The 12,803-nt window shown below is 36.3% G+C and overlaps 1 protein-coding gene across 43 annotated transcripts in view; it reads left to right on the forward strand.

Moving 5' to 3' along the window:
- Positions 1-12,803, forward strand: part of RIMS1 (regulating synaptic membrane exocytosis 1) — a 321,858-nt gene that overhangs the window by 278,612 nt on the left and 30,443 nt on the right. For 38 of the 43 annotated variants that reach the window (XM_017826433.1, XM_017826127.1, XM_017826137.1 and 35 more), the window contains one exon: positions 1,771-2,003. The exons of the other annotated variants lie outside the window; for them this stretch is intronic. In XM_017826433.1, coding sequence (XP_017681922.1) covers positions 1,771-2,003 — 233 coding nt within the window. The remainder of the gene's footprint in view (positions 1-1,770; positions 2,004-12,803) is intronic. 43 annotated transcript variants of the gene reach the window in all.

The following is a 12,803-nucleotide window of genomic DNA, read 5'->3' on the forward strand; positions in this document are numbered from 1 at the left end:
TGAGTTTGCTTTTTCTTCCAGTTAAAATTCTTCTTAGAATGATTGAATATGTATGTCTGTACTCACATACTTGTGAGAGACTGTGTGCTGGGGGAGACCTGTGATAAAATACAAAGGAATTCTATGGAGAAACATCAAAATACATGTGTCTTATTGTTTTTGCCATGCAAACCCAAAAGCCAGTTACTAAAGTTGCAGTGGGATAGGAGGGAACAAGATAGAACCTATTTTAAGTTCAGTCTGCCTCAGGTGGTCCACTAAAATTTGTTCTTGTGTACTTCAGTGCATCACAGCACCGTGTCCTGTTTGATTAGTAGCTATTTTTTTATCTGAACTTAATAGGAGCAGATCCTAAGTGCTGAGCATAGTTAAAAGCCTGTGCAGAGATTGATAGTGATCTTTCTATTAAGTTTTATCTGTTCAAAGACTTTACTTTTCCAGCTTCTTCTTCAAAAAATACTGTCTATTTTTATCTGCTTTTACCTATGGTCACACATTACTAACTCTTGGTAACTGTCAGTAAAACAGAATTTAGGTATACATTATTTTATACTTTCCTGGATCTGTCTTAGAGCAGGACTGATTTAAACTTTAGCAGGACTCATATCCATAGAAGTCAAAAGATGTAATCTCTTCTCTCACAGACCCCTTCATTTCTCCCTGGTCTGATTTTTTACTTGTCTGAAACTTCTAACCCTTCTAACCCTTCTCTTCCTTATTTTGTGGGGTAATGGTGTTGGGGTTGAGGGACAAGATTAGACCATCACATCTGTTGGGAAGAGGACCTGCTGGAAGGGACAGCAGGACTGTTTGTCAACAAATAATTTGACTTCAAAATACAGAATTACTCAAAAAACCCCTGCTGATCTACTAATCAGCAATACAAGATCAAGGAATTGCCTATGTGCCTGGTTGATTTAACAACTACATCTGAAGTGAGTCTATCTGCAGCTTAAATTTCTGTGTCTCTACAGAGTGACAACTAACTTTATATTGCCCTTAGAGCTAGGGCATTGCTTGGTCATAATGGAGTTAGGTCTATGTATTAGTATGTCCTGTGTGTATTTGAAATTGTTGTCTAGACCCTGTTTCCGAATACTTTATTCTGCATCTTTGTGGAGGAGCAGAAAAAAAATTTGTACGGAAACATTCAAATGCAATGCAATAGCTAAAGGAAATCAAACAGAACTGACAGAGTGATTAATCTTTCTGTCAATGAAAGTTCTAGTGGATTATTAGGGATTTTGCCTCAAAATTATTTTGCCTTCATACTGTGATTATTGCACTTGCCTTGAAGTGAGAGAGTGAAGACCTAAAAAATACTGCATTCTGTATGAAAGTATGAAAATATAGGTGATGACATCTTCATTTCTGTTAGGACTTCGGTGAATAGTACCAATACGACACGTGTTAAACTACTGGTCCATGTTAATCTTTTTTGGTTGTAAAATTGCTGTTTTATTTCTTTGTGTATTCTGGGAATATAGACAGGAAGGCTTCACATAACCTTTAAATCTTGCATGTCTCTCTTTCTGTCACTCAAAAACATAGGAAAGTGTTCATTTTATTTATTTCCCTCAAAGAAGCAAAGAAGAAATTATAGTACTGGAAATATGTACTCGGAGCAGCATCAAATTAAGCTTTTATTGCTGAACCAAATAAATGAAAATATATCAAGAATTAAAATTAATTTAGTAATTAAAAAAAAGGCTTTTGGAAATGCTCTTTCACAGACAAATTAATATGTTTGTTTTTACTTTGTAACTGTAGTACATTTACTCCTAAAATGCAAGGCAGACGGATGGGGACTTCAGGGAGAATCACTAAGAGCACAAGTGTGAGCGGAGAGATGTATAAGCTGGAGCACATTGACGGGAGTCAGTCGGACACGGCTGTCGGCATGGTTGGAACAGGTGGGAAGAAAAGGCGTTCCAGCTTTAGTGCCAAAGTGGTTGCCATAGTGTCTCGAAGGAGCAGAAGCACATCTCAACTTAGTCAAACAGGTGAGTGAGACACACACTCTTTGGAAACAGGACTCTTACCAAATATGGTATACCATTATTTCCTCTATGGCATCTGTGTTACATGTATATGAATATAGACCACTCAAGAGAGAAGATTTTCCAGCTGTAAATAAATTTCTGTTATATTAATTTTCTTTGATCATTAAACATCTGCAAGAAACAATATACAAATGCCTTTTAGAATACATACTGTAATAACTTTCTGTCCTATTTACACGTAGGCAAGGAAATGCAAAGCAATATATATGGGTATCAGCAGTGGATAATGGTTTGGCTTAGAGGAACTTTTTTTGTATAGCAAATTTCTTCTAGCAGCAGAGTTGAGTATGAATGTAGGAACTGGAATTTGAGCAAATAAATGGCAGTTATGCAACTTGGATGAAAGATTGTACCTGTAGTGGCATAAAATATGTTTTTAAAAACTACTTTTTATTTCTTAGTTGAGTAAATCCAGTTGTGTTTTTTTTTTTAAATAACACTGGGAATTTGGGGCAGTGATTTCAGATAAATTAGATGACAGCATGATGTTCCATTAGGAACATAAGATTTCCAACTATTACAACTTTAGAAATCTTAAAAGCTTCATATCTGCATAGCCTGAAGGGGCAAAAGCTCGTACAGAAAGATACTAAAGGAAAGAAAAATGTTTTAAAGTCCCTTCCTGCTCCTGAACCCCAGTGAAGACTTTTGTTCATCTTCAGTGGGAGCAGGACCTGACCCTAAGGGTTCTTTCTTACTAAAAGAAGGAAAAGAAAGAAGAAGGGCTTCAGCCTAGCATAAGATGCACTCATATTGCAGCATTCCTCTCACATAGTCAGGGTAATCTAAATTAAGGTAAGTAAGAGTATTGTTTATTTATATCATCAAATATCTCATCCCTTTCCCATGGTTTTCTTTTATTGCCAGATGAGCAGTAGAAGTGATTCTTTCACTTGGTAAGCTTTAGCAAAAAGATTGTAATGCTTTTCTACACTACCCATGAATTTTAAGTCAGAAAGTATCTAATCATGCAGTTGCATTAAATGATAAATGTAGTAGGTGTATTTGAAGCCCAGATTGCAATTATTGTTGTGTTGCTCAAAAATACACTCTGAGACTAGAATATAGATGCTTGTATACAGTAAGTTTTTATTTTAAATATTTCATAATCTCTGGAAGTAATAAATAGTATTGTATCATAGAAAGGATTTTTAGGTTGATGTTTTACTCCACTTACTATAAAGAACATAATTTATTAAGCATTTTACAGAATGTGCATTTTTTGTTTGATCTAGCGTTCCTTTCTAGCTCCTAAATCTCACTGAAATATGAATTGCTGTGACAGACCAGATCTTTGTTTAATCTTACTCAGTAGTCCAGCTCTGACTGGGAACAAGGACTATATGCCTAAGGGGAAGGCACATAGGGCTGCCAAGCATAGGATGACTTGCATTGAATAAGCCCTAACTCACTCTTATCAATGAAGTTAGTAAATAACTTAAAATCTGAACTGTGACTTCCAAAGACTTCTCAGCATTATCTATTTAAAGCTCAGATTTTCCCATTCTTCATAGAAAGATACTACAGCTCTCCAAATTTTTCTTGATGTATTTTTTTCAAATTTCAAAACAATAGGAATTTTGCAAGGACTGGAACATATGAAGTTGTAATGGAACTCAAAGAACAAATCAAATATGAAAAATATGATTACGTATTATTCATGTTTGTAAAACAGTTCAGAATCATATTTATTTTGTGTTGCTGTGGCTCAGGCTAACAGTACTATCTGTGGCATAAGCAGAGCAAGTAAAATGTCATGTTTTGTCATGACATTATTTTTTAAGTTAAATTTTATCAGAAATAAGTGCATTAAATTAATGCATTTTTTTTAGAACAATATGCACATGAGATTTGATTGATTTTTCAAATTCCATTGTTGGAGAATAAATACTCATGTATTCCCGTAATTATTCTTGTAAATAAGTGGTTTTCTGTATGTTCTTTTGAATTAAGCTCCAAAATCCCAATTTCAGATAAGATACTGTCGTCTAAGTGAGGAAATTGTCAATGAGCAGTGAAGTCCTGATAATCACAGAATCACAGAATATGCTGAGTTGGAAGGGACCCACAAGGGTCCAGTCCTTAGCACTCCATGGGACCATCTCCAGGAGTCACACCATGTGCCTGAGAGTATCATCCAAACACTTCCTTATCAGGCTTGGTGCTGTGACCACTTCCCTGGGGAGCTTGCTCCAGTGCCCAGTCACCCTCTAGGTGAAGAACCTCTTTCTAACATCCAACCTAAACCTCCCCTGACACAACTTTAGGACATTCCCTTATGTTCTGTCATTGGTCACCATAGAGAAAAGATCAGTGCCTGCTGCTCCTCTTTCCCTCACAAGGAAGCTGTAGAAGTCTCCCCTCAGTCTCCTCTTCTCCAGGCTGAACAGACCAAGTGACCTCAGCCACTCCTCATACGGCTGCCCCTAAAGGTCCTTCACCATCTCCATTGCCCTCCTTTGGACCCTCTCTAAGAGCTTAATATCTTTCTTACATTGTGGTGCCCAAAACTGCACAGAATATTAAAGGTGAGGCTACACCAGTGCAGAGCAGAGCGGGACAATCCCCTCCCTTGACTGGCTGGTGATGCTTTGCCTGATGCCCCCCAGGACACGGTTGGCCCTCCTGGCTGCCAGGGCACTGCTGATTCAGATTCATCTTGTTATAGACCAGGACTTCCAGGTCCCTTTCCCTGGCACTGCTTTCCAGCATCTAATTCCCAGTCTGTACATACATCTGGGGTTGCCCCATTCCAGGTGCAGAATCTGGCCCTTCCCCTTGTTGAACTTCCTATGGTTGGTAATTGCCCAGTCCTCTAATTAGTCCAGGTCTCTCTGCAGGGCGTCCCTGCCTTCAAGTGAGTCAACAGCTCCTTCTTGTTTTGTGTCTTCTGTAAACTTGCTTAGTATCCCTTCCAGTCGTGTGTCCAAGTCATTTATGAAGATGTTGAAGAGCACAGGGCCTAAGATGGACCCTTGTGGAACCCCACTAGTGACAGATCACCAGTCTGACGTTACCCCATTCACTATTACCCTCTGTGCTTGACCCATGAGCCAATTGCTCACCCACCACATGATGTGTTTATCCAGATGTGTGCTGGACATTTTGTCCAGAAGGACCCTGTGAGAGACGGTATCGAAAACTTTACTGAAATCCAAAAAGATTGCATCAGCTGGCTTCCCTTGATCAACTAGGTGTGTTACCTTGTCATAGAAGGAAATCAGGTTTGATAAGCAGGACTTTCCTCTCATGAAGCCGTGCTGGCTGTGAAATATCTGTGCTTCTTTTGTGAGCTCAGTTCAGCTTTAAGAACCCTTCTTCATCCGATTGACTGTCCCACATTTCACCTTCTAAAACTGATCTGAAGAGGGCTTTCTCTCATATCGAATGACTGAAGTTTAGGTAAAGGTGTAGAAACGAAAACTCCATCTGTTATGCAAAATGTCCTCTGGAGGTGGAGAATATGATGGTTCCCTGGAGGTACTTAGTGACTGTTAACGAGCATCACTATGCTGTGTTAAAAATAATCCTGCCTGGGAAACATGGAAATTAATCAAAGCAAAGCAGCTTTCCAGGCTACATCATTTTAAAGTAGACATTACTAGGAAAAATAAAATCTGTTTTTAATTTTCTCAGTTGTTTTTAGGTAATGTCAGTAGGACTAATTTTCTGTCCATCCTTGTAATAATTTTATGATACAATGAGAGATTTTGTACAGGTCTAGATAGGATGGACAGATAAAGCAGATAATAAATCAGAAATAAAATATGCTAGATAATGAAGGCCTTAGGGATAAGGATGGGTTGTTTGTTGTCTTTCTTGAAAATACCATTGTTTCTTTCCATAATTTTGTTACTTTTCCTCTTAATGTCATGACAACCTTTTTGGGCAGTGCTCAGGCTTTTTTTTCTTTTTTCCCAAAATTTAATTTTGATTGATTGAGTCTCAGTTATAAACAATGACAAGGATGCATTTCTGAGCATGCTTCTTTTACTTCATCTTTTACCTTTTCATCACTGTAGTGAACGAAATTGTGATAATTTGATAAGAAGTCTGAGTGCTAGACAAAAGTTCAAAATACTCATTTTATCTAGGATTCAATAAATGATCTGTTATTATTAGACTGGATAGAAAGCATCAGTAAGGAATACTGGGTGTCAGGAAGAAACTAATTAAGAGGAGGCATCAGCTGATTTTATTAAAACAAGAGCCAGAGACTGCTTACTGATTGAGTTTCTAAGACAAAAAAGAATAGACAGATCTTGTTAATATTTTAATGAGAGCTAGTGTGTATGCTGCTGGAATGCGCTGATGATACTGATTTAGAAAGTATGTCAGTTCCAGGTAATAGAGAGGAAGGACTGATGAACTTGAGGACTAGAATAGTAGAATTTGGAAAAGTTGTGACCACGCAGATCACAAGGTCATTCCTTTCAGAATGACTAATGAAAATCTCTACATGAAATCTGGGAAATCTGTCATCTACAAAAATAGAAGGAAGATATAAAGAGGATGGGATAAAAGGAGGGCATAATAAAATAAGGATGGTATAATAAAAAGCCACATGAATGTAAGCTGTATAAAAATATATAAGATATGGCCTGGGAAAAGACAAATACTATCCTGGGTGTATGAGGCAAGGTGATTCCTTGGAGAGCCAAGAACATGCTAATATCATTGAATGAGGCACAGCTAATGGCTCATCTGGAATACTGGTCACTCAGCATTCAAGAAAATGAATACTGAATGTTTGTGAAATCGAGACCTTGAGGATGGTTTATTGTCTGATTTGTTCAGTCTATAAAAATGAGGATTGAGCAGGGATATTATTGTTCTGTAAGAATGCAATGAGAATAAACATACAAAAAAAAGGCAGAAGAGCTTTTGAATCTAAAAGACACCACTATCAGAAACTGTGCTGTAATAACAAACAGATATAAATCAGTTACAAATAACTTTTATATCTGTATTAAAATTACAATAAAGTAACAGTCAGAACAGAGAGGTGATCTTAAACCTCTCAAAGCATTTAGCACAATAGGGAAACAGCCTTTTTTTGGTTTTGTTTCTTGTCTAGCATAATATCCCTTTACTGTTTTCAGGGGATTTATTTTCTGATATTACTTTTTTGTATTGCCATCTCCTGTTCATCCAGGTGGAATACTACAAGATACTAGATTTTCTAAAGACAGATTCAGAAAATTATCTTGGAATTCAGAATTACCATGGTTCTTACAGCTATACAGTTCCCCACAGGTTTAATTTATTCTTCTGTAATTCACGTGTTGTTCTCTGTGCCTTAGATGAGCATTTACTTGAGTCAGGCATTTTTCTGTGCAAGAATGTGCATTTACATATGAACTTCCTTACCTACAGATATCTCTATTCTGTTATCTTAAGATTGCATGGTTTGCAAATCTTTTCCTTGAGTTTAGACTGTGTATACTTGAAAAGTAACTTTCTGCAGCCTAGCAGAAACGTGGTGGTCTGTCCTGCAACTTCCTTATTAGCCTTGTTTGGCTGTTCAGTATTATCTCTGTGAGAGTCTTTTCTGTCTGGGTTGTTATATTTTTCCAGAGCAGGCCCTTAGAGCTTACTCTGCATAGTTGTGGTGATCTATGAGGACAACAGCTGTGTTGCACTAAAGGAAGAATGGAGGGAGATTGACATTAACAGGAGTTTCTCTTTTCAGCCAATCTAAAAAAAGTCTGTAAGGAGGCAGCAGGGATGGTCATGGTGCCTCAGGGAAGGTGACAGGTTCTGAACTCTAAACCTGACACCCAGCAGCAAAGAGCACTCCCCTGAACCCTGCAAAAACTTTGTGCAATCCTGCACCCAAATGTTTCTGCAGCAAGGTGGAGGGTGGGGAAAGGGCGGAGTGTGACGAGCAAATGGATGAAGAATAATACTGAAAACAAATAAAAAGACGTGATTATTTTTGTAAGAGGAACTCTTTGTTCTAGAAACGATACTTAATTCTTTTAAACTATTGAGTGAATGTAAGCATGTTCTCTTTTATTTACTGTTACCGTCTTGCTGAGGAATTCACTACCCTTAATAGAAACATAATTCACTTTCAGTTACTCATCTTCCAAAAGATTTCCTAATAAGGGCTAGTATTTTCAAACAAAGTTCTACCCCTCTGTTGAGTTAGTGTTACATGTGGCTCTTTTCCTTTTCCCTGAAATATAAATTGTGACTTTGTCTCCTGTTATGTAGATCTTTGACTTTAACTCAAAAGTATTCCTTACTTTTCTATTTGCAACTTCTTCCTAGATCTTTAATAGAGATATTGTTGCAGCAATAACTGTACTTTGAGCTATTTCCAACATGTAAGTAGTGTGGGGTTTAGGAAAATTTGTTGCTTTCCACAAGTATAATCTTGATTATGGCTAAACTATGACATGCATGTCTTGTATAATTTCAAAATATGACAAATTTATTTAATAAGTGTAGTTTCACTCATGTTTATATTGTATTTTCTTATGGAATGTCTTATAGAAAGGCCTAATTATAATTCTGATTATATTTAACTGAGTTCTGTTTAAAGAGGATTTTTATTTGCTTTGTCATCTGATTCACAGTGTGTTCACAAGCTTTACTTTGTGCAAGTATAAACATAGAGTTGAAATACTATCAAAATTATGACACAAAAAGGAAATAGAGGGATGCTAAAGGACTATCAAGAGGGAAAAAATTCTACTATCTTCATATTAAAAATGTCTTTGTAAATGACTCTCTGTAAGAGAATGTCCATCTTAAAGTTGAATTTCATATACTTCTTGCCTGATCAGATCCATGGTTTGTGGCATTCTGGAACTTGTGGGATTTTGTAGAAAAGTTTAGAGCACCAGTTGTCATTCAGAAGAAAAATACTCTCCCTAGTGTCACATAAATTAATTCCTTTCTCACAGAATAAAATTCCCTTTGTTTAAAGTCAGATGATCAAGCTTAATTTTGATAGACCTGAATTTATTTTCCTTTCAAAAGCAGTCCTTTTCCTATCTAACATAAACCTTGATTTTTATTTGAATGAAACAGCCTCATTATTTAGTTCTGAAATTATTTAGTTCTGTATCTTTTAGAAAATAAAACTGACTTTTTAAAATCTTTGCTCAATTTTTTGTTTATTTGTTCATTTGTTTTTAAGACATTTTTAAAAATGTGTTGTAATCATAGGTTTGATGAAGATATTGGTAGACTGAGTTTTAGAAAGGGTGCATTTAACTGAATCCAAAGATGCATTAGATTCAGAGACATTATTTTAATCTTATTTATCACTTTTACATGTGAATATGAACTTTGAGGGTTTTTTCGGTAATTTTTTTTTTAGCTAGGAATAGAACTATTAGCAACAGAATCCAAACGAAAAGCAGTAAACCTAACCTAGGACAAAAAAGATTATCAGCAGTCGTTTTTAAGGGATTTTCAAGGAAAATAATAATTATGATGATGGTAATAATAATAATAATAATAATAATAGTAAATCATCTTTCTGCTTTTACTGCAGCTGATTGTGTTAGTGTATTTATAAAATAAGCTGTATACATATCTATAACATAATTCATCATCTGCAATACATATAATGGCTCTTAGGTACTCAGAATTGTGTATAATAAGTAATGAAGTATTCAGAACTCAGGAAAATTATAAAAAAATATTCATATAATTTTTAAAAAATTCAGGCAAGTTATTAAGCTGCATGAAAAATTATTGCCAGTCTAACAGCTTATGATATCCATCTTGAAAGGACACAACTTAGCTTGAGTATTTCTTAAAATATGAATAACTAATGAATGACATTTTTAAATAAAATGCTAAAAGTGTTAGAGCAGGTATCAGTTCAAAAAACATTTCAATGTTGCTGAATCTTTTTCTTTTCCCTTAAAAAAAGTATTCATCTGAAAACTTTCTCCCAGCTTAGCAGAGCTCTCTTTGTACATAGTTTCTCCATGTAGGAGCTCTGCATATGAATAGGAGTGTGAGCACTCCTGTACCTTTTAGGTATGGTTCTAAAAGCAACTCCATTCTCCAGTACTTTTTACAGATCGAGAAGGGAGGTTGGGTTCAGCTGGTGGAGACCTGCAGCATTGCAGGACAGGAGAGGACAGATGATAAACAAGGACAGTCACTGGCATCAGTCAGGCAGTGTATCTGCTAGCTAGGGCTGTTGATCGGTCCAATGTTGACTTGGTTTCCAAGCAGAGAAGGAGCAGCAGTCTAATGTAAATTGTGTGACAAAGGAATTAGATCTCTGATTGCATAACTTTTATTGCCCAGAGTTGTCCTCCTAATTTAGACGGCATATAAATTAAATTAACATAACCATTTGACAAGTCTTAAAGTAAAACAAAGATAGAAGAGATGAAAACAAGCACCTCATATTACTTGTGAGTACCAGCTTGCTTCCTGACAACCAATCTGATACACAAAGAGAAGGGAAAAAGGAGATTGAGACACTCAATGACTTTCTTCTTCTTCAGAACAAAGCTTGGCTCTTCAGTGGCATCTGCTTGCACTTTATGTGTAAACGCTGCTGATGAGCAGCAGCTTTTATCCCCTGGAAATGTCTCGTCCATGTGCATGCGAATGGCTTTCATCAAAACGTACCAGATGTGATTGCTTTTTCAGCAAATCCATCAGAGACTAGTGAGAATTTAACAGAGGTTTACATTTGAATATGTCCTTTAATTTTTACACTATCTTTTTCTTTGTACGTATACTGGTATTTAAAGTGTTTAAATTACACTTTGAGTGATTTGTAACCATTCCATTTGACTAGCCAGTTTATTGCATCTGTTAAATTTTCTTCAGATTACCAAGAAAAGACAAAAAAACAGCCCAAGAAGTTAGAGATGATGGGATCTCTAAGTCACTGGCACGTTGTCAAAGTACGAATATTTTTTATCAGCTGTGGCATATTTTTACCATTGGGCTTTTGAATGTTGTGCCAGCTTTGCTTTACTTTGATAAGCATGGAATTTTTGGAATGGGAGGGCCATATAACTTCCAAAAGGGGATCAATAGTGAAAAGTGATAAGCTTTTTTAAATCTATATTGATTTCTACTGTGTTGTTAGGTGCTATATTTGGTATATCTGAGTACAGCATGAAAATACTGTGCAATATTGAAGCTGAATTACTGTTTCCTCTAGTATGGGTCTCAGTCTAGTTACTTAGACCTCAGTAACAATAGATGTGGCTTCTGTGTGTCCTCAGGTCTCTATTAGAAGGTTCATCCCTGAACTTGCTTGAATATACTGAAATTTGACAATCTGTTTAGATTTTCAGACAGAGGTCTACAAATATTTAACTGCGGTGTCATAGACTTAAGACATTCAAAAGTCTGAAAGAATAAACTGCAGTGTTTTTTTTGATGAACTGTTGGGGTTTTACCTTTGTAAGTTACCTAAGAATTGCTTTGAAATTACTTAGTATTTATAAAAGTCCTTGATGCTCACAGACAGATACTGATATATAGTTTACTTTATTTACCCATATAGCCATTTTTCATATTGCAAAAATTCAGTTTCTGCTGCCTGATCACTTCAAAAGCATTGCTTTACCAGGAATCCTAAAAATATGATGTTTTTCTTCTGGGAAGCTCTAGATGTCTGACAGTCTCAGCAGAAATTCTCTATGTAATGGAAGCTTGACTATGCTTTGGGTCAAGCTGGGTCAATGCTAAGCCTAGTGGAGGCAGTTGTCTTTCTTCTTTAGTTCTGTGATCTGTGAAGCACAGAAGTTTTGCGGTTAGATAAGATAGGGGGGCTGCTCAAAACAGTTCCTGTCTTTGAAGCTTGGGTTAACTGGGTAACTTACTTCTATTTTACATGGTGCTTACAATGTGAAACTCTACTGAAAGTTGATTTTTTTAATGGTGAAGTTTGTGTCTTTGGGATCAAAATTGGTGTCTTGTGAAGCCATTTATTTTTAATGATTTCTCTGGTCTCAGTACAAACTTGTCAGATTGACAAGTTATCTTAAGGCAGGTATATGAAAATGGATTTCCTGTTTATAAAGCATGTTAAAATATCCAAAAGCTCTTCCCAGCAAGAATCTCAGGTCTGCTGTTTTGATTAGTTTTGCTTTCATATGGCTCTTGATGGCTTTGTTTATAGCTCTACCATTTGATTAGATCTGATGATGTGAAGTGTTCTCTCTCAGATAATAGACTTAAACACTGAATTAATTGGGTATAGATGTGACCTAGGATTTAAGTATAAAAATAAATAACTTCTAGCCATTACTCTCCCTTTGGAAATTATCCTACTAAAGATCTTCTGCATGAAGAGCTCTTTTCTAGATTTCATGCTCAGGACAGGGTGAGGGGATTTCTTTGACAAGGCTTGTCTGCTTTCTTCTGGGGAAGATGTTCAAGGGGCATTGAAAACAAACTCTGGTTTATATATGCAGTAGGGTTGGTTTGCTTTTTGCATAATGAAAATTTAGTATTTTTTGAGAGGAAGTATGTATTGAGATGAAGTTTAGTATTTATTGAAAGGAAAGGAATAATTTACCAGGAAAACATTTTGAGGGAGTTAGTTTTCTTTAACTTAGAGGCATATCATGTTAAGAACCAGATTCTTCTGCCTAGGGAGAGGTACTCCACAGCACTGTGAAGTGGTCACTTCGGAAAGGTTGCACACAGGATCCAGTCTAGTAACCAAACTTTCTCTTGAGTCTCAGTAATGACCCTTGTGAGGAACAACTACCCCAAGAGCTGGGTGTGACGGAACTG

Source organism: Lepidothrix coronata, unplaced genomic scaffold, assembly GCF_001604755.1.
Source record: "Lepidothrix coronata isolate B3197 unplaced genomic scaffold, Lepidothrix_coronata-1.0 Scaffold4, whole genome shotgun sequence".
Lineage (NCBI taxonomy): Eukaryota > Metazoa > Chordata > Aves > Passeriformes > Pipridae > Lepidothrix > Lepidothrix coronata.